The 22,592-nt window shown below is 33.5% G+C and overlaps 2 protein-coding genes and 1 long non-coding RNA gene across 6 annotated transcripts in view; 1 reads left to right on the top strand and 2 right to left on the bottom strand.

The window, feature by feature from the left end:
- Positions 1–7,723: 7,723 nt before the first annotated feature.
- LOC141390552 (uncharacterized) lies at positions 7,724–8,739 on the bottom strand. The gene is made up of 3 exons (XR_012409404.1): positions 8,601–8,739; positions 8,399–8,529; positions 7,724–8,337 (listed from the first exon to the last, which is right to left on the bottom strand). It is a non-coding gene; the product is annotated as an uncharacterized lncRNA (long non-coding RNA).
- A 10,500-nt stretch (positions 8,740–19,239) lies between these two features.
- LOC141398000 (acylphosphatase-2-like) lies at positions 19,240–20,086 on the top strand. Of its 2 annotated transcripts, none has more exons than XM_073975098.1 (3): positions 19,240–19,437; positions 19,581–19,734; positions 19,794–20,086. In XM_073975098.1, the coding sequence occupies exons 2-3, from the start codon at positions 19,683–19,685 to the stop codon at positions 20,018–20,020; spliced, it is 279 nt and encodes a 92-aa protein (XP_073831199.1). In that variant the 5' UTR covers positions 19,240–19,437; positions 19,581–19,682; the 3' UTR covers positions 20,021–20,086. The 2 variants fall into 2 exon arrangements, with proteins under 2 accessions (XP_073831199.1, XP_073831192.1); XM_073975091.1 differs by having other exon boundaries at positions 19,241–19,433.
- A 626-nt stretch (positions 20,087–20,712) lies between these two features.
- Positions 20,713–22,592, bottom strand: part of Nmdmc (NAD-dependent methylenetetrahydrofolate dehydrogenase) — a 39,696-nt gene continuing 37,816 nt past the window's right edge. For all 3 annotated transcript variants that reach the window (XM_073975053.1, XM_073975063.1, XM_073975044.1), the window contains exon 3: positions 20,713–21,206. In XM_073975053.1, coding sequence (XP_073831154.1) covers positions 21,082–21,206 — 125 coding nt within the window. In that variant the 3' untranslated portion in view covers positions 20,713–21,081. The remainder of the gene's footprint in view (positions 21,207–22,592) is intronic.

The raw sequence follows: 22,592 nt of genomic DNA, 5'->3' as shown, positions 1-22,592 counted from the left end.
AGTTGAAATGGAGTTGATTTCGTAAATGTAAACTTAGCATAAAAGTCGTAAAAATTGTAAAAACTTTTTAGTTCTGGAACAAATCTTTAATTTATAAATTTGCTTCAATTACTTGACTGAATTTCAACCGAATTGACTTGACCTAAAATCTGTTTGGTGTAAATTATGATGTTACCCTGCGTCAAAACCCAACCCAGCTGGGAGACAAACGACAAATGTATGTATGTGTAGCCTCGCCTGTTTAACTTACTTGCCTGGTTCATTTCTGAAATTATAAAAATAGAAGAACAAAGAAGGTCGAGCCAATTTCGAACTACTCTGCCCTTTTATTCTTTTACATGGTATAAGTAAATAGGTAGATTTAAATGGAAAAAATCTAAAGAACCCTTGTTTTTCCTGAATTCCTAAAACATCAAAATTAGTAAAAACAAAAGCAACAAGTGGGTTTGTTTACAATACCAATGTTGAGCATTTTATAAAAAACACGAAAAATGAATGAAGGACCAAGGTTTATCCACATAATCGAGTTGTGGATGTGATAAAATGTTTGTTTCAATGAAAAGCTGACATATTTCTTCCATACAAATGTTCTAAAAACTATTTTAAAAACAATTGAATTCGATTGCTTTTAAAATTGTTTGGCATATTATTCAAACAGCACACACATATACAAAGATTTTGTATATTGTGTTGAAGTTTTAGGAACAGTCGAAAGAAAAAAATTGAATTGACAGGAAGCTTTAGCTAACCTTTCTTATTAAACCATGTTCTTTTATTTTTATTATGTCAGAAGCGAAGCAGGCGAGGCTGCTTTGTACACAGGCCTTTAGTAAATTTTGTACATTTTTCCCCAAAATGCGTTCCTGTACACCAAAAAATGGCCCTGAATAGCTTTCTCTTTAGAACATTTTTAGGCGACAAATTTGGGCGAGGAAAAATGTGCAACATTTTTGCCGGCTTGTGATTGGCTCAGACGCCGACTTTGACATTTGTACCAGTTTTTTTTGACGTTTCTGCTATTTTCCGTTCCCGTACATTTTGGAAAATGTGTATGTGGAATTGTACCAAAGCCCCGGTCCACACTAATGTCATGTTCACACGAGCGTTGTTCGCCTCTCGAAATAAGTAAAATAACGAAATAACTGCGGAAACTACACCATTCGTAATTAAGAGACCCATAATTTATTTTTCCTTACTTTTTGCTTCCTCGTTTTCATGTTTCACACTTTTCATTCATATTTTCCATTTATTCTGAAAATTTTGATATTTTCTGTTTCTATTTTCAAAATTAATGAGAGAGAGACATGTCAAAATAATATTTGTGTATACAGACTTTCAGACAGGTATTTATTTGACTTTTGTTGCTAGATTTGTACGCGAATTTGAAGCAATGGGCAAAAAAAATAGCTTTGTTCTTTTACTTTTTAATGGTAAAAGAGAAAAGTGTAAAAATTGCTCAAAATTGCTCTCTCATGAACATTTTTACCAGAAAAGTAAAGGAACGGAAAAATTGTGGATCTGGTAGCAATGTCAAAAAGAAACATAAAAATCAATTTTCTTCTTTTATTTCACAGTTTTTAATTTTGTTTTGTCAGCGTTCGACTTTTTCTTGTGTTTTCCGTTCATTTTTTGTTTCTTTGTGAAATAATCGTCAAACAAAAGTCGAAAAATCAGTTCTACCCTTTTTTACCTGCAGGAATTTGTCTGGTAGTCTGTGGTAGAAGAGAAAGGCATACGTGCTCTCTCTCCTCTCTCACTCTCTTAAAAATTGCAGTCAGTTTTACCACTTTTTGGGGTTAGGGAACGCTTTGCAGGTTAAAAATGGTAAAATGGTAACCTCAGGTAAGTAAAGGAACACAGCTAATGTAACTGCAATGAAAGAGAATAGAAAATTTGATATGCTTTAAATGTACCGTTTACTTTTCATTCGTGTTTTGAAGTTTTTCTAAAAAAGACCTAAATTTTTAAATTTTGTATTTTGTCTGTCATAATTAATTTATTTCGATAAATGCTCTCATTTGTTAGAGATGGGACATATTTTATCGGTATTCGGAGAGTATTTCTACTTGAACAACGTAGAAAAATCTTTGTTCGTTCTCAGAATTTTGTATGGGGAATCAAGTAATTTATTCGTATTTGAGGGTCAAACAACGAATAGAGAACGAACGACGTACCGTTATAAAGCGATTACATTAAAAAATTTGCATGAAATTAGGCGTTCTTAGATTGAGTTCCCCACTACAGCAATTTCATGATATTACTCTTCTATGGAACTCGATCTAGGGACGCATAATTTCATTAATTTTTTTTAATGAAATCGCTCTAGTGTGCACCTTGACAAAGATGTAAACATGGTAGAATAAAATAAAAGTGGGCCACAGCTAACAGCATTTTTTCTGTTTATGACCTAATCTGTCATTTCTTTAAAAAATTTCATGAAATTGGTCGTTTTTAGATCGAATTCCCCACTACAGCAATTTCATTATTTTACTCTACTATGGAACTCGATCTAGAAACGCCTAATTTCATGAATTTTTTCAATGAAATCACTCTAATGTGGACCGGGACTAATCGAATTTAATTGTTTTATACCCCGGTTACACTATTGAAGGTTAACCCACTGGGTTTAATTGATCCAGTGGGTTAATCTTTGCTGGTTACACTTAGCTTTTCGAGGGTATAAACTGTCAGCTGATGTTTGTTTACGTATACATACAAAATAGCTAATAAAGTCGTGTGTTACACTATTACAATTTCTCTTTTGAGATATCGTCCCCTCTTTGCTCATATTGGTATATTTTACACACAGGGATACATTTTTGTATCATGGTATCAATCGTAGTTTTTGTTAAAAAAGTGTCTAATGAAAAAAAAAAACATAATTTTATGATTTCCAAATAACTTTAGATTTATTAACTCCATAAAATCTCATGCGACCAATCGTAAACGTGTAAAACACGACAAACTCTGTTGCAAAAACAGTTGCAACTTTTGGTACTTTTTGAGTAGAGTTGGATTTTTTTGCACAAATACCGAATACAACACTGTATTTTTGGTGAATTTATGCCGGATTTAAAATAAAACCAGCCATGATAGGATTTAATTTTTGTATGGCAAATCTGGTCAGATTTGAGCAGATTAAGCAAATAAATCCTCATGAAGTGGGTTAACGCGGCAAAAAGCTGTAGTGTAATAGCACGGTTACACTACAGTTTTTTGCCGGGTTAACCCACTTCATGAGGATTTATTGCTTAATCTGGTCAAATCTGACCAGATTTGCCATACAAAAATGAAATCCTCTCACGACTGGGTTTATTTTAAATCCGGCACAAATCCACCAAAAATACAGTGTTGTATTCGGTATTTGTGCAAAAAATCCAACTCTACTCAAAAAGTACCAAAAGTTGCAACTGTTTTTGCAACAGAGTTTGTCGTGTTTTACACGTTTACGATTGGTCGCATGAGATTTTATGGAGTTAATAAATCTAAAGTTATTTGAAAATTATTAATTATTTATTTTTTTACGTTAGACACTTTTTTAACAAAAAGTACGCTTGATACCATGATACAAAAATGTATCCCCGTGTGTAAAATATACCAATATGAGCAAAGAGGGGACGATATCTCATACGAGAAATTGTAAAAGTGTAAAACACGACTTTATTAGTTATTTTGTATGTATACGTAAACAAACATCAGCTGACAGTTTATATCCTCAAAAAGCTAAGTGTAACCAGCAAAGATTAACCCACTGGATCTATTAAACCCAGTGGGTTAACCTTCAATAGTGTAACCAGGGTATAATACCCCGGTTACACTATTGAAGGTTAACCCACTGGGTTTAATAGATCCAGTGGGTTAATCTTTGCTGGTTACACTTAGCTTTTCGAGGATATAAACTGTCAGCTGATGTTTGTTTACGTATACACACAAAATAACTAATAAAGTCGTGTTTTACACTTTTACAATTTCTCGTATGAGATATCGTCCCCTTTTTTCTCATATTGGTATATTTTACACACAGGGATACATTTTTGTGTCATGGTATCAAGCGCACTTTTTGTTAAAAAAGTGTCTAATGTAAAAAAATAAATAATTTTATGATTTTCAAGTAACTTTAGATTTATTAACTTTATAAAATCTCATGCGACCAATCGTAAACGTGTAAAACACGACAAACTCTGTTGCAAAAACAGTTGCAACTTTTGGTACTTTTTGAGTAGAGTTGGATTTTTTTGCACAAATACCGAATACAACACTGTATTTTTGGTGGATTTGTGCCGGATTTAAAATAAACCCAGTCGTAAGAGGATTTAATTTTTGTATGGCAAATCTGGTCAGATTTGACCAGATTAAGCAATAAATCCTCATAAAGTGGGTTAACCCGGCAAAAAACTGTAGTGTAACCGCACTATAACCGTGCTATTATTATGAGTCCACAAAACATTTGGCCTGTTCCTTTACTTTAAAAAATGGTAACAGTGGCAAAAAATGGTAAAAGTGGTAAACTGCTCTCATATATGGCCTGTTCCCGTACTTTATAAAGTGGTAAAAGTCGTAAAAGTTGTAAAAGTCGTAAACGATTTTCATATAAATTTTGTGTAAAAACTTTTTAGTTCTGGAACAGAGCTATAAATTGTATGCTTTTCAAAGTAAGAGAACGCTTTGCGGGTAAAAAGTGGTAAAAACTGGTAACCTCAGGCACGTAAAGGAACACGACTATTTTAAACTTGGAAGTGATAGTACAGATCATGGAATAATGCAAGGAAAATTTATATAAGGTAAATAAATCAATGAACGGAAAGAAACAAAACTATTCCCGTACCAATCACACAAAGCCACAAACTTTTCAGCTTCTCTGAATCGTTTCATTCTCACAACCAAAACAAAAACACAAACTTTTCAACGTAAAAAGATGGAAACCGTACGATTGGTGAAATGTAACTTCAGCTATGCTTTGTCGAGTTGTTTCATTCACCACCGAAACGACAAGTATTTTTGGGAAACGTTTGCCGTGCGTTATGGTCAATGACACACTCAGACACACACACACATGTGATTGCTTAACAACCCTATAAGTTAGCATCAGCATACCACAGTGAATTTTATCAACCACCAAACGTTTTTGATTTATTCACATGTGTTAAGTACTATTTAGTTTTCTATCTGTTGTTGTGGAGTTGAGTACTTTTCGCTTTTCGTTTTGTTCGTACTCACGAATGTAAACAAAACGAAACTAAACAGCGAGCTCGGCCAACGAGGGTTATGTTTCGTTTTGTATTGTTCCTATGGAAAATACGAAACGATTGGAAATTTTATTTAAAGTATTTTTACGTACTCTGAAATAAATGAAGTACAACAACTAACAAATTTACAAAAACAACATTGTTTTTATTGAAAATTTTGGTTCTAAAAATTTTCTCAGAAAAAACATAAATATATTTTGAAAATCCTCTAAAATAAAACAAATTTGAATCAAAATGTAGATATAAAGCATACAGAACTGTTGCATGTCATTGTTATTACACGTTTACGATGAAAAGAAGAATGTTATGCCAAGTTTACACTTACGCTCCAAAATCCACTGGATTTCACGAAATCCTGAAATACACCCTGGTGTTTACACTAATTTTTTTCTTGATTTCAAACATATCACAATAATCAAGGTAGATGCAAATGCGCAGCTGATCGAACATGAATTTTCGAAAAAAGTTGTTGTAAATTGAATTAATCATCAAAAATTTACGACAATATAGAACTTTACTGCTTTATTTCGAAAATGATCGTAAAATTATCTATATATCGTATTAATTGTTTATAATACTAAGAAATGAAAACCTAAAAAATGATTTTATTGCTGAGACATTATAATAATAAAATTTGATAGATAAAAGTTGTGTTCAGAAACTGCAAAATATTACTACTTGCAGTATTTTCCCCGTTTAGTGCTAGAAATGCGTTGCAGTACTCCGAAATCTTGCAAGACTTGCACTTGTTTTTGAATTAAAGCCTCTTCTCCTGTTCTCTGCTATACAAATTTGGCCAAGTAAAAACTAGCAGCATGTTTTTTGGCATCTGAACACGATGGCTGATACGCAGATCTTGGCATTTTTGCTGGAGTTTTTGCAATTTCCGTCATTTTTTCGTTCCCGTATTTTTTAAGAAATTTGTATGGGGAAGCAATTTTTGACAATTCGGTCTATTTTCTAACATTACCATTAAAAAAAATTACGGGAACGCAATGAAAAATAGCATTGTAACAATGTAATTTAATATTTTTTCACATTGTTTACAAATTTTGATATTAACATATTTTGTTCCAGCAATTCGCACATCTACCTTGTTTATTGTGATACGTGAAAAGTGTTGCAACTTTTGGTACTTTTTTAGGCAAAAGCAAGGTTGTATATCATGTGTACTGTGATTTCGATGTTGATTTCGCTGAAATCACGAAATGAGATGATTTCATTTTTGTATGCGAAATCATGATAAATTTTGCATGATTCCGCGCGAAATCACGAAACGCCTTCGAAATCACGAAAAGACGCCGAATGTAAACCAAACATTATTGGTCTGTTCCAGGACTGCAAAAATCTACTAATTTTTACTATTTTTTTCGATAACATAAAGGAAAAATTGTTATCGTAGTAAAAAATAGTACCTTCTTGCTGGTTCTGGAACAGAACCATGATACAATGATACAAGGTAACCTCACGCTCAGAGCTCACAGAGTTGTATTCGCTCTGCCGTCCCTTCATTGCCAACAAGAGTTTGACAAACTTTATATGTATATGTTAAAACATACATACGTCAGGTTTATTTACGAGTACATTTCAAATCTGAAAACAATTTAATTTAAAATTTTTAAATTTAAAATTTTCAGACCATTTGCAGTCGATTATGTCTTGTCTATCCGCCCGACTGAGGGATAAATCTCGAACGTATCTGCTGATGTGGTCCATATATCGGTCTTCGTCATATTTTTTCAAATGTTTAATCAATTTTGAGAATGTGGGAAACGTTTACTTCTTCCCCTATAAAAGTTGAAAGATTTTCGCTAAAATGGTGCGTACAATAACTTACGACCGGATCAACAGATTTTGTCAAAAATTAATCCTCCAATATTTTTTCCAGACATAGATTAAGGATGGACTATATCGAGGCAGTCCTTTTGAGTACCTCCACACAAAGTTTTCGCTTAAGGGGTGTTCGAGAAACGTTTATAAAATCCGTGTTGTCCTGTTTACAGAGGTATGATGAGTTTCGTGATCAAGTCCATGCTTTCAGACGTACATTTTTGTTCAAGCAATCCTATTGCGACAAATATAAATGGCTGTTGGTCACAATAATTGAAAAATTAGTGTCAAGCATCCTATTCGATATCGCAGTGATACAGAATTAATGCGAAGTATTGGAATCCACAGTGTCACTGATGCGCATTTGAAACGCAGAATACACACTAAATAAGCAACAGGTAGAAAACTGAGGTAGCTTTTGCAACGGTGTGCATTTTAAAGTACTTTTAAAAAGCATGTGCAACAACTGAAAAAAATCCTGCGGTGACAACCTAAAATAATTAAAATGACTCCACAAGATCCCGCTTTTACAATCATGACTACAATATCGCATTTTTCCTTGGGAAGGTTTTATTTTTTAAAGATAAAACAAACATACATAGATGTCGGTTTCTTAAGAAATATGTAAAACTTTAGTTAGTTATATATACCAATTCTTAAATTTTATACAGAATCATACATTTTGCTGCATTAAAAAATATATTCTAACAAAGTTTATAAGATTTCAAAAGTTTACATCTTCTTGGGGGGTAGCGGGCATCTTCTTTCTAGATTCAAAGACCTTCCGTAACATTTTAGCGCGGTTGGCAGCAGCTTTGCTGGCAACAACAGCAAAGTGGTCTTTAGCCAATTTAATTAACATTGGATTGAGACGACGAATACGGCCAAAGATCTTCTTGCGTGGGTCAAGAAGTACTTGCGGATTTCTTCAAATTTAAAATTTGGATACAAATCGGTGTTAGCAATCTTGGAATGAGGAAGCTTCAAGGTGGAACCACATTTGCAACCTTCATCTTTGTGGTATATGATAAGGGGTCCACGACGGCCGCGTATTGTACCACTGCCCGCACGGAATCTTTGGGGTTTGTACACCTTTTGGATTCTAGCCCAGATCTTTAAGCACATGATTAAATTGGCAGATACATTAACCTCCAGCGGCGGAAATTCTTAGTAGAGGCAACCATTTTTTTTTTTTTTTTGATATATATCGCTTCCGAAGACATTCCCCGTGTCCGCGACGAGTTTGCCAAGGTTTGATGGTCTGCAACAAGGAACACATATGAATTTAAGCAATTCATCATCACTCCAACCCATTTACTTACCGGGTTGTTGCTGTCATCAGATTGGATTGCCGAAACGCTTTTGGTATCAGGTCAATCAATTGGTGTATTCGTTGACGGCTTGTAAGCAAAAGTTTCTTTCCTCCATTTCTTCATTGCTTTTCGAGTGTATCCTGAGGAGCGTGATACAGAAAAACACTGTTATTTTAGGGATTTTTCACAGAATTTCTTTTTGAACGCTTACCATCTTTCTTGACAATTGTCCCGTAATTATTGCATTCTGCAGCCCTGAATTGCATTAACAAGAGCAAGCGCGAAAAAAAACTTAATGCGAATTCGTCCGAAATTGTGCCAAAGATTGTCGCACATGGCAGAACTACCAGGTAGTGGTATCACACCAGCTGATCGAATATGAAAAGTCAAATCCCTTTATAAAAAAATTATTTTTGTTGTAATTTCCCCAACAACATAAAGAAAGTTTTGACATAACATATTCAAAATTTTACGATGCCACTACCTGGGTAATTGTGCCATGTTGTCGCATCATCACTTAATTGGAATTTATTTGTTCCAATAAAAATTATATGTACATACACACTAAAGAAAATAAAAAGTAAATAAACAATTGTTGTTGTCTTTGCCATACAATAACAAAAACAACTTTCATTTCGTTTCGAATGCATGGTTGTATTTGGCAGCTCAAGGACGGTTTTTTCAAATGAGATTACCTTCTTATTCTGCCATGGAACAGAACATATGGTAGCATGGCACAATTACCCAGGTAGTGGCATCGTAAAATTTTGAATATGTTATGTCAAAACTTTCTTTATGTTGTTGGGGAAATTACAACAAAAATAATTTTTTTATAAAGGGATTTGACTTTTCATATTCGATCAGCTGGTGTGATACCACTACCTGGTAGTTCTGCCATGTATGGTAGCAAATTTCATGAGTAGAACCATTGCACAATTAACAAGGTAGTGGTATCACACGAACTGTTCGAATATGAAATGTCAAATCCCTTTATAAAAAAATATTTTTGTTGTAATTTCCCCAACAACGTAAAGAACATTTTGACATAACCCAGCAAAATGTTCGATGCCAAAGATGACATTCAATCATGGGTGCAAGTGATCTAGCATGTCATCTTTTTAGCATCTTCATCGATGAATTTTATATGAGCGTGGACCCCAAAAGATGACGTTCTTTTCTGGATCCTAAGCATGTCATTTTAACCAATGCGTTGACATGTCATTTCCACCAATGCTTTGGCATGTCATTTCCACCAATGATTTGACATGTCATTTTCACCAATGCTTTGACACGTCATTTTCACCCATGCTTTGACATGTCATTTTAACCAATGCTTTGGCATGTCATTTTCACCAACCCCTTGGCATGAAATTTTCATGTCTTGTTTGGAAAATGGAAATGCTGTATTGAAATATGGTTTTCATGAAAGACAAAACTCTTTATTAATTCAAACGAATTCATGAAATAGCTACAATTAATTTATCAGTTTAGTTTTTCAAAAGTTTACATCCAAAATTGCAATGTGTGCAGTCCGATTCTATTTTTAGCTCGATGGTTGGGACTTCATATAATACCAATTGTTTAGAAGTTTTAGTTGTTTGATATGCAGGAAATGTAAGACAACATCACGACGACAGTTCTAACAACTTTGGTATGTTCCAGAAACTGCAAGAATCTACTTATTTTTACTACGATAACAATGTTTCCTTTATGTTATCGGAAAAAATAGTAAAAATTAGTAGAGTAATTAGTATAGGAACATACCAAAATGAAAATAAACAGGTGTGTAAATAAAAACACAAACATCATCTCTATTGGATCCATGGAATGGGTACAAATGCTGATGAAAAGATCGGATCTTTCACGACTTCCTTTGCATTGGTTCAAATCCTAATGAAAAGACCGGATCTTTCACGACTTCCTTTGAACCAATGCAAAAGATGACATGAAATCACGTCATCGCAAAGAACCCCTTCCGTCAAATTTTGCTGGGAACATATTCAAAATTTTACTATACCATGAGTAGACCCTATTACATTTTGAAAACCAAATTTACAAAAAAAAAATGTAAAAATACAGCTGATTGTCACTTCTACCCTATAGCTGTGTTCCTTTACTTACCTGAGGTTACCATTTGTTACCATTTTTAACCTGCAAAGCGTTCCCTAACCCCAAAAAGTGGTAAAACTGGCTGCAATTTTTAAGAGAGTGAGAGAGGAGAGAGAAAAAATCCTATTGCGACAAATATAAATGGCTGTTGGTCACAATAATTGAAAAATTAGTGTCAAGCATCCTATTCGATATCGCAGTGATACAGAATTAATGCGAAGTATTGGAATCCACAGTGTCACTGATGCGCATTTGAAACGCAGAATACACACTAAATAAGCAACAGGTAGAAAACTGAGGTAGCTTTTGCAACGGTGTGCATTTTAAAGTACTTTTAAAAAGCATGTGCAACAACTGAAAAAAATCCTGCGGTGACAACCTAAAATAATTAAAATGACTCCACAAGATCCCGCTTTTACAATCATGACTACAATATCGCATTTTTCCTTGGGAAGGTTTTATTTTTTAAAGATAAAACAAACATACATAGATGTCGGCACATATGCCTTTCTCTTCTACCACAGACTACCAGACAAATTTCTGCAGGTAAAAAAGGGGTAGAACTGATTTTTCGACTTTTGTTTGACGATTATTTCACAAAGAAACAAAAAATGGACGAAAAACAGAAGAAAAGGTCGAACGCTGACAAAACTTAATTAAAAACTGTGAAATAAAAGACGAAAATTGATTTCTTATGTTTCTTTTTGATATTGCTACCAGATCTACCATTTTTCCGTTCCTTTACTTTTCTGGTAAAAATGTTCATGAAAGAGCAATTTTGACACTTTTCTCTTTTACCACCTTTACCATTAAAAAAGTAAAGGAACAATGCTTATATAAATGTGCCTTTGTAAAATGAAACATGGTAATGTCATGCACACTACCATATTTAAAATCAAATTGTGCTCCCTTAAAATATACGTAAAAAACTGTGACAAATGTTAGCCATGTTTACATCTATATTTTTTGGGAATTATTGCGAAATAACATTGAAGACAATTTAGAATGAGAGAAATTAATAGAATTGGTCCATGTTACAGATTTTACGTGTTTCTATGTAATAAGTAATTTGTATTGTCGCCATGAATCTTTACATTACTAGGCGTTCACACCAAACAGTCTGTCTTCAAATACAACTCTGATTTACTAACACATGCATATTTTTGACGGATGTCTTCCAGCTGTCCATTATTTTTTCACAGACAGTCGGGTTAACCAATTTTTGGCATTTGTGTGAAAAAGAAGTGAGATGATATTCAAATGTGTTGATAACAAAAGAATATGTACAAAAACAAAATATGTGAACGAAAAACGAAAAGAAATCGATGATTTTCATTCCTAATGTTACAACTGTTTTTGCAGTTGTATACACGCCTACGACACACAGGCTAGTTTTATGTTGTTGACAATCAATACATGAACTCGACTGTCCTGTCGTGTGTAAAAACAGGGTTACATTACTTATTAGAGGTGTGCCAATTGAACTATATTGAATGACCTAGTTCACTATCTAGTTCAATGGACACCGGTCGTTTGTATGAACAAACTGCGTATACGTAACATCACAAATGACAGGACAGTTGACTTTATGTATTGATTGTCAAAATCACACAACTTGCCTGTGTGACGTAGGCGTCCCGACAACTGCAAAATCGTAGTCGGGAAACAAAAGGAAATCGATGATTTTCATTCATAATTTTACAACCAATCAATACATGAAGTCAACTGTCCTGTCATTTGTAAACGCAGGGTAACGTTTTTGAACTAGGACAGTGAACTAGGTCGTTCAATTGCCCAACTCTAGTCCTTATAACTAAAGGGTTGCCAAAGTTCTCCTAAATGAATCAGCTGTTTGAACAAAAAAGAAAAACAATAATAGGTCTGTCTGGTTACCCTAAATCATGACCCAATAACAGGTGCCCCAGCAAAATCAGATGATTTCGATTTGAGCTGTCAAATTCATATTTGTAATTTGAATTCGCTGTGAGGTATAGAAATGTCAAACTGTACATAAATAGGTAGATGTATCTCGAAAAAAGAAAATAAATAAACTTAATATTGTAGACGTAAAATGTCAACATTTATTGTGTTATGTATGAGAATTTAATTTACAATAACTTATTTTAGCAGTTCAAGTTCGATCAGGTGGTATTTTCTGTTTCGTCAAACAAAAATAACTCTTTTTCAACTTTTTCTCGGAAAATGTTTTGTATGTATCTACCTGAATTGACAGAAAAGAAATTTGCCTCAAAAATTTTTTCGCTTCTGTTTATGAATTTTGACATTTAAAATCTTTGTTTTTCTTTGAATTCGCTTGGTGAAGGACCTCCAATTGGGCCATGCCCTAAATTTTGTAACAATTTGTACCAATTGTTGCTGGAAGTCGTCTTTCTGTTAACACAAAAAGTCAGCGATTCGAGACGGACATATTGACAGTTCTTTTACTGAAAGTTTGCAAATTCTTGCTGGACAAATTTCTTCTTGCAACCACTTGCAACTCCTCTTCTTCCTGAAAACAATCAATCATCTGTTTTTAATTATTCGGTGATTTATTTATTTATTTAATAATATTAATATTATAGTAAATATAATATTAATATGAAAAGTGACTAGCATTGGCTGCAGAGGCCATCAGCTAATACATTGTATATAAATTGACTTATTAAGGTAGTGAACAATTAAATTACAGTTTTTGTATTCGATATAAAATTGTAGATTGATTTAATGTTGTCAGCATTGGGGGATCTAAAGGCCTGCGTACATAAGCTGCTCTGCCTGATTGCCTTGCTTTGCTGCTTCAATAAAAAAATAAAAGAACAAAGAAGGCCGACCCAATTTCCAACTGATGGCAACCCAGTTCGAAATTTCGTCTTTATTCTATTATTTTTATTACGTCAGAAATGAAGCAGGTAAGCAAGGCAATCAGGCAAAGCAGCTTATGTACGCAGGCCTTAAGCATTTCCATTCCATTGTTGTTGAGAATTGTTTGTTGCATGAGGGATAGGCTGGTAAAAGAATTTAGTATGTGCTGGACGGATGATATAGCATTTCCAAATTAAATGAAACCTTTTCCAAATTGAATGAAACCTTTTCCAAATTGAATGAAACCTTTTCCAAATTAAATGAAACCTTTTCCAAATCAAATGAAACCTTTTCCAAATTAAATGAAACCTTTTCCAAATTAAATGAAACCTTTTCCAAATCAAATGAAACCTTTTCCAAATTGAATGAAACCTTTATTTTTATTAAAAGAAAAAAAGCCAGAATATTTTGGAAAGAGAAAGAAATAAAAAATTATGTGGGTTTTCAACGATTTTTTACTTAAATTCTTATCCTTAGTAATGACATAAAAGTGTACCTCCCTGAATGTTTTCCATCCTTGCACTTAAATGGTTCATAAGTTTTGGGCATCAAGTAAAGTTATAGCGAAATAATGCTGAAGAGAGAATTAAGGGTTAAAAAATTACTAATAGCAACAGGGGCTAATTGTATTACATAATGAAGTGGTTCACGATTTGCTGCTTGTGAAATTTTCAATGTACATACTCATTACATAATTTGAGCAGTCCTGTTTATTGAGCTGTTGGTTACTATGCTCAATCACGTCAACGATATTACGATCTATTGTCTAATCACGTAGTACCACTCTGGTACACAATTTTATTTTTGAAAATACCTTTACCATTGGGTTCAACATTGCTGAATATGGCATTCAAAATTTCAAATTACACTGGTTTCGTGCTACCATTATGTGTATTCGTTTACTTATTAAGTTATTGCATAAAATTTTCTGAGCGACATTTTTGAAAACATTTCGAAGCTGAAAAACGTAATGTGGTACTTTTATAGCGCTTCTTAAAATGAGGGACGAAAAGGACATTGAAGGAAGGGAGTTAGCAGAAACTTAATCAGGCCACAACTCGGAAGTTCGACTCACGGCTGATCTGTCCCTCGGGATTCTTAATATACTCAACAAGGGCTTTCATTCCCAAAAGGAATTATCTCTGCCCCAGATTTTCACCTCCATTTTGTGTCACAGTGTTATTAGGAATTTTGTAAACCTTAATTCTCTCTTTAGGATTATTTCGCTATAACCTTAATTGATGTCCAAAAATTATAAACTGTTCAAGTTCAAGGAAGCAAAACATGCAGGGAGGTACACGTTTATGTCATTACTTAAGATTAGAATTTAAGTAAAAATCGTTGAAAACCCATATAATTTTTTATTTCTTTCTCTTTTCAAAATATTCTGGCTTTTTTCTTTTAATAAAAATAAAGGCCTGCGTACATAAGCCGCTCTGCCTGATTGCCTTGCTTTCCTGCTTCATTTCTGACGTAATAAAAATAATAGAATAAAGACGAAATTTTGAACTGGGTTGCCATCAGTTGGAAATTGGGTCGGCCTTCTTTGTTCTTTTATTTTTTATTGAAGCAGCAAAGCAAGGCAATCAGGCAAAGCAGCTTATGTACGCAGGCCTTAAAGGTTTCATTCAATTTGGAAAAGGTTTCATTTGATTTGGAAAAGGTTTCATTTGATTTGGAAAAGGTTTCATTTGATTTGGAAAAGGTTTCATTTAATTTGGAAAAGGTTTCATTTAATTTGGAAAAGGTTTCATTCAATTTGGAAAAAGTTTCATTCAATTTGGAAAAGGTTTCATTTAATTTGGAAATGCTATATATTGCCACATTTAATACATTTGTTGTCAAGGTTCTTGTTTAGCAGATGTTGATGTGTGGAAATTTTTAACCTGCAAAGCGTTCCTTAACCCCGAAAAGTGGCAAAACTGGAAGCAATTTTTAAGAGAGTGAGAGGGGAGAGAGAGCGATAATGGCTTTCTCTTCTAACACAGGCTACCAGCAAAATTTCTGCAGGTAGAAAATGGCAGAACTGATTTGTCGACTTTTGTTTGACGATTATTTCACAAAATGGACGAAAAAGTCGAACACTGACAACACTAAATTAAAAACTGTGAAATAAAAGACGAAAATTGATTTTTTTTTTATGTTTTTTTCTGACATTGCTGCCAGACCTACCATTTTTCCGTTCCTTTACTTTTCTGGTAAAAATGTTCATGAGAGAGCAAATTTGAACAATTTTGACACTTTTCTCTTTTACCACTCTTAACATTAAAAAAGTAAAGGAACAAAGCTATTGTTATGTATTTATTATGCCAAGTTTACACTTGCGCTCCAAAATCCACTGGATTTCACGAAATCCTGAAATACACCCCGGTGTTTACACTTATATTTTTTGTTGATTTCAAGCATATCACAATGATCAAGGTAGATGCATATGCGCAGCTGATCTAACATGAACTTTCAAAACAAGTTGTTGTAAATTGAATTAATCATTAAAAATATACGACAATATAGAACTTTACAACTTTTTTTGGAAAATTTTCGTAAAATGATCTATATATCGTATTAATTGTACTAACAAACGAAAAAACAAAAAAATATTTTATCGTTGAGATATCATAATAATAAATTTTGATAGATAAAAGTTGTGCTCAGAACCTGCACATCACTTGCAGTAGTTTTCCCGTTTAGTGCTAAAAATGCGTTCCGGTACTCCGAAATCTAGCAAGACTTGCACTTCTCTTTAGACAAAAATAGCGCCGAATAACACCCTCTTCTCCTGTTTTCTGCCATACATTTTTGTCCTAGTAGAAAGTAGCAGCAAGCATGTTGATTTTGACATTTATGCTGGAGTTTTTACAATTTTCGTCATTTTTCCGTTCCCGTATTTTTTAAGAAATTTGTATGGGGAAGCAATTTTTGACAATTCGGTCTTTTTTCTCACATTACTATTAAAAGAGTACGGGAACGCAATGAAAAATAGCATTGTAACAAAGTATTTTAATATTTTTTTCACATTGTTTACAAATTTTAATACTACAATTTTTTGTTGCAGCAATTGACCATCTACCTTGTTTATTGTGATACGTGAAAAGTGTTGCAACTTTTGGTACTTTTTTAGGCAAAAACAGGGTTGTATGTCATGTGTACTGTGATTTCGATGTTGATTTCGCTGAAATCACGAAATGAGATGATTTCTTTTTTGTATGTGAAATCATGATAAATTTTGCTTGATTCCGCGCGAAATTACGAAACGCCTTCGAAATCAGGAAACAAAGCCGAATGTAAACTAAGCATTAGATTTAAGTTCTAATATAAGATTTGAGTGTAGTTAGTTTTTGTAACATATACGGCCTTAAGTCCAATTTACATATTCATATTAAATGATTTCGTTTTACGAAATCCTAGAATCAAATAAAGTGTATTTACATCCGTTTTTTGCGTCATTTGCATAGTCGATGGTCAGACTAGCAAGGTTTCTTGAAACCAATTTCGGTAAAGTTTCTTTTCAAGTTTCGTTAGTGTCCACACACGTTAAGGGTTGTTTACACCATCTATCAATGTCGTATGAGATGTCAAATTTTCTACCTGCGAATGTTGTACACATAGTGTGACCACTATGAAAATTTTCATCTATCAAAATGATTTGGCAACTCATATGTAAATTTTTCATTTAGGGAGCGCTCTATTTGATACGGCTATCTCGTATGTAAACATAAATTTATCAGCTGTTTTCTGGCATTCTCAAAAAAATTGAAAAACAAAATCTTTTAAAAAAGAAAATGGAAAGTTATGTATATTTAAGTAGTTAGAAAAGTAAATAAAGGGTGTTTATAATGTTATTTTTAGATCGATTGGTCGAAAGGAGCAGTGTTGGAAATTATTGCTTTGTGGCAAAACATGAATGCCTCTATAACCCCAAAAACCTATTCTACCACATCAAACATGCTAGATATTCATTTTCCTTCAACCAAAATTAAAAATTTGCGCAAATTTGTAACTCAGCAATAAATGTAAACAATGACAAAAACAGCTGTTTTTATATTTATAGGTTATGTCATACGAAAATAACACTTGTAGGTATGAACGCACAAATTGAAAGTTGTATGGATGACGTCAATTTTGACAAACATAGAGAATGTCGAATGGGTGAAAGAAATGACAGCTCATATGACATTGATAGATGGTGTAAACAGCCCTTTAACGTGAAATTTAAGATTTTTGCGTGTCCTCTTTATTTTACCATTCGCGTTTGTTGTGTTTCTCATACCAATAAAAACAAAAAAAGACATAAATAAACCAAAAAAAAAAACAACAAAAAATAATTAACATTAATAATTAAATTAATATTAATAGTTAAATTTTCACTATTTCATTAATTAAATGTTTTTATTAAATCTTTTTATGTTTGTTTTGTTGTTAACGTTTGCTTGAGAAAATACAAATGAAGGAAAATGGAAGAAATAACCTTGCAACGAAAAACAAGAAGAGGCAACATAACAAACACAGAAAACCATGTACATGGGTTTCACTACTTCATACCCCTCGTCTATAAACTTGACGTCGCCATGTTGAAATCGTGCTAGTCTGACCATCGACTTACGCACACAATCGCACATACACACTTATACAATAACACAAACACACGCACACAATAGCTGTGTTCCTTTACTTACCTGAGGTTACCATTTTTCCCATTTGTTACCATTTTTAACCTGCAAAGCGTTCCTTAACCCCGAAAAGTGGCAAAACTGGAAGCAATTTTTAAGAGAGTGAGAGTGGAGAGAGAGCGAAAATGGCTTTCTCTTCTACCACAGGCTACCAGCAACATTTCTGCAGGTAAAAAATGGCAGAACTGATTTTTCGACTTTTGTTTGACGATTATTTCACAAATAGGTAGATAAACAGAAGAAAAAGTCGAAAGCTGACAAAACCAAATTAAAAACTGTGAAATAAAAGACGAAAATTGATTTTTTATGTTTCTTTTTGACATTGCTGCCAGATATACCATTTTTCCGTTCCTTTACTTTTCTGGTAAAAATGTTCATGAGAGAGCAATTTTGAGCAACTTTGACTCTTTTCTCTTTTACCACCCTTACAATTAAAAAAGTAAAGGAACAAAGCTAATATATTTATTCAGAAAAATAGGAATTTCACAACACAAATGTGTATCAAATAACTTAAATTAATTCCAAAAACAAAAAACATAATTTTTGCAAGTTTTTTAACCATTTATTTTCACTTTTGTCATCGTTTGAGAATTTTTGTTTTTCTACAACACACACAAACAAACAAAGACATCATAAAACAGTTGCATTTTTTCGTAGTTTATGACAAAAAATCAGGGCTGCTTATAATTGTATGGTGTTTTCGTGCGCAAAATGTTGCCTGTTTTAGCAAATAAATGACGAATCATGTCTAAATGACGAAAAAGTTGGTAATGTAAATTGGACATTATTGGTTTGGTTACTAATCTTGAAATAAATTATTTTTTTGTATTTTTATATTTTATATGTAGCGTTAAATACTTATAGTACGGTTACATTATATTTTTGACGAGTTAACCCACTTCATGGCGATTTATTTGACGTTTACTCTATGGAATTGACATTTGAAACCCAAACACACTGGGTTAATCCGGTTAAGTCTAACCGGGGTATTATAGTACGTTTATATATAACTGGATTTAACAAACCCACTGGGTTTTAAATGTCAATTCCATTGCTTATATTTCAAATAAATCCTCAAAAAGAAGGTTAACCCCATGGTACAATAATCTAGATTGTGAAAAACAAGACCTGGGTGTGAATATGGTTTAACATATTTCGGTTTGGCGATTTTTTGGGTCAAATATGACAGCCCTGCCTTTGATGGCGGACAAATTGTTCTGTTTTGCCAAGTCAGCTGATTGCTTGCGGGTTTTTGTTGGGAAGGTGTCCGTTTTCTTTTTTTAATTTTCTTGCAAAAAAGAATAAAAACTCCTTAATCTCCTTAATCTACAAGAAATTCTTAAAGTTCTTGCTGGACAATTCTTGCTGGGAAAGTAACCAGACAGACCTAATAATTCCCCGATCCGGTCAGTAAGTTTCTAGATACAATTTTATTTTTTTTAAAGAAAAGATAGTAGTTGATTTTAGAAATTTACACAACCACTAAATATAGTATTTGTTTAAATTGTTCTGTTAGTTAATTGTTCATTAATTATTTATGTACATATTTTTAGCTTTCAAAGAGAGCGATTACTCCTCTCACTTGATTTATTTTTACCGGAAAAAGAAATACTACTTCCGATCCAGTCTGGAGATTTTTTTAAAATAAATTGAATATGGCCAAACGATTATTTGCCTTGGATTTTGAAGTATTTGGAAAGGTGCAAGGTAAGTGCAATGAAATGTGTGTTTTTTAATTGCATATCTTGTTATGAAACATCTTCTAGGTGTTTTCTTTAGAAAATATACCGAAAAGCAAGCAAATCAATTGGGCTTAAGAGGCTGGTGCATGAATACGGCAGAGGGGACGGTTAAAGGACAATTGGAGGGGCCACAAAATGAATTGAATGAAATGTTGGTCATATCGTTTTTTGTTGTTGTAGATAAAGCGGTTTTTACAGAAATGAAACCTATCGATGATTATAGTTTCCAAGCGTTTGGAATTAAACGTTAACTATTTGAATTATTAGCTACATATTTGAATTAAAAACGCATAATTTATTTGTTATAAAATAAGAAATTTGTGTTTTTATGATGGAATGACCATAAATATTGAGGCACTTCGGAAAGTATTAACCTTACCTAGAAAAAATACTGTTGTAGACATGATAAGAGATAACTGATATTAACATTTTAATACCATCCTAGATTTGCCTTAAATAGGTTTAAGCGCTAACGTGTAGAACTTTTGTGGAGGAGATATCTGAAGAAATGGGTCGACATAGTCCATCTTGGAACTTGATCTAAGTTGGGGAGTAAGTGTAAGGAAGTATGGACTTGTCTACAAAAAAATATACCTTTGTAATAAGGACAACAAAGATTAGCTACGGAGAAAATTTCAGAACAAGCAGCCCTTGAACTGTAGTTAATCGAAAACTACTATTATGGGGAAAGATTCTCAATGCAGAACTCACTTTCCACGATGAACACACACAATGGGATATTTAATATAACCTCAAATTTTATTTCTTTTTTTAACTACATTCATCAGTTGTGTTTAAACTTTGGTCTGTTCCAGAACTGCAGGATCTACTAATTTTTACTATTTTTTCCGATAACATAAAGGAAAAAATATTATCCTAGTAAAAATTGGTAGCTTCTTGCAGGTTCTGGAACAGAGCATTTATTAAATGATAACAATAAATATACATTTGTTTTTTTCTTTATTTATTGCTTTTTTGATTGTTAAAGTTTACAACACTAAAAGTAGAACAAAATGCATGTCAATTCAGTTTTGAAATAAACTATGTATATAATTTTATACAATGAGATTAGTGTAACTGTTTCAATGGCATTGTTATTATTACATAATATATGTATGTACGTAAGCATATATTTATGATGTCAAATCAATTGAAAATGTTATACAAAATAGTTTAAAATTGTACATAGAATCAATTGTTTAATGAAATGATATATAGTAGTTATATTTAAATATTATTATAATATAAAAAGAAAAAAAATACTAGTCATATATATCTCTATTGCCAGCAATAATTAGGTAACGCTTAAAAGCTAACTGTTGTTGGTTTCAGCAAGGTTTTTGGCAGCTGTGAAGGTATTGTGCATTAACATGGCAACTGTCATGGGTCCGACACCACCGGGGACGGGGGTGATGTAGCCAGCAACTTGTCGAACTTCTGTAAAAATAAAAATAAAATGAAAGGATATGAGAAAAAGCTATATTGAAATCGATAGATGAGGAAGTGTTGATAGTATCGGTTTAATTTGTCGACAAACTGCTTATTTAAGCACACATTTTTGCTTAAGCGCAGTTGAAGACCTGTTCAATAATTGTTTTGGAATTTTCACCGAAGATAGTCCTTATGGTCTGGTTACTTACAAAGATATAATTTTATTCGTGTGCAAGTCCATACTTCTTGCCAAAAATGGTCGGAAAGTTCTGAAACATACTACGACCCCGTTAGGAGATCTATCTATAGGAGAGCCCATTAGAAGGTCTTCTCTCTATAGAAGACTCCATTTAGGAGGTCTCTGTATATAGAAGTCCCCGTTTGGAGATCTTCTATCTATAGGAGAAGACCCCTTTAAGAGGTCTTCTCTCTATAGAAGTCCCCGTTTGGAGATCTTCCATCTATAGGAGTCTCCTTTAGGAGGTCTTCATGTACAGAAGACTCCGTTAGGAGGTCTTCTATCTACAGAAAACTCCTTTGGGAGGTCTTCTATCTATAGAATACCCCTTTAGGAGGTCTTACCTCTGTAGAATACTCCTTTAGAAAATCGTCCCTTTATAGAAGACTCCTTTAGGAGGTATTCTATCTATAGTAGACCCAGTTAGAAGAATCTTTAGGTGTTATTTTGTGTATAGAAGACTCCCTTAGGAGATCTTCTATCTATATTAGGCCCATTTAGGAGGTTTTTTCGCTACAGAAGGCCCCTGTAGGAGGTCTTCTCTCTATAGAAGACCCCTGTAGGAGGTCTTCTCTCTATAGAAGACCCCTGTAGGAAGTCTTCTCTCTATAGAAGACTCCTTTAGGAGGTCTTTTCTCTATAGAAGACTCCTTTAAGAGGTCTTTTCTTTATAAATAACCCATCTAGGAGGACTTCTATCTATAGAAGACCCCTGTAGGAGGTCTTCTCTCTATAGAAGACCCCTGTAGGAGGTCTTCTCTCTATAGAAGACCCCTGTAGGAGGTCTTCTCTCTATAGAAGACCCCTGTAGGAGGTCTTCTCTCTATAGAAGACTCCTTTAATAGGTCTTTTCTTTATAAATGACCCATTTAGGAGGACTTCTATCTATAAAAGACCCCTTTAGGACGCCTTCTATCTATAGAAGACTCCTTTATGAGGTCTTCTATCTACAGATGACCGCCTGTAGGAGGTCTTCTCTCTATAGATGACCCCTGTAGGAGGTCTTCTCTCTATAGATGACCCCTGTAGGAGGTCTTCTCTCTATAGAAGACCCCTGTAGGAGGTCTTCTCTCTATAGAAGACCCCTTTGGGAGGTCTTCTCTCTATAGAAGACCCCTTTGGGAGGTCTTCTCTCTATAGAAGACCCCTGTACG

The sequence above is a fragment of the Musca autumnalis genome, unplaced genomic scaffold (assembly GCF_047663935.1).
Source record: "Musca autumnalis isolate F117 unplaced genomic scaffold, ASM4766393v1 scaffold_1, whole genome shotgun sequence".
In the NCBI taxonomy this organism is placed as follows: Eukaryota; Metazoa; Arthropoda; class Insecta; order Diptera; family Muscidae; genus Musca; species Musca autumnalis.
This window is presented reverse-complemented; position numbering and strand designations above follow the sequence as displayed.

Bases quoted from the DNA above. Each gene is read 5' to 3' on its own strand.
- LOC141398000 (XM_073975098.1), top strand. From the start codon at position 19,683: ATGGCCAAACGATTATTTGCCTTGGATTTTGAAGTATTTGGAAAGGTG. The intron at 19,735-19,793 runs GTAAGTGCAATG...AACATCTTCTAG, and splicing joins AGTATTTGGAAAGGTGCAAG to GTGTTTTCTTTAGAAAATAT.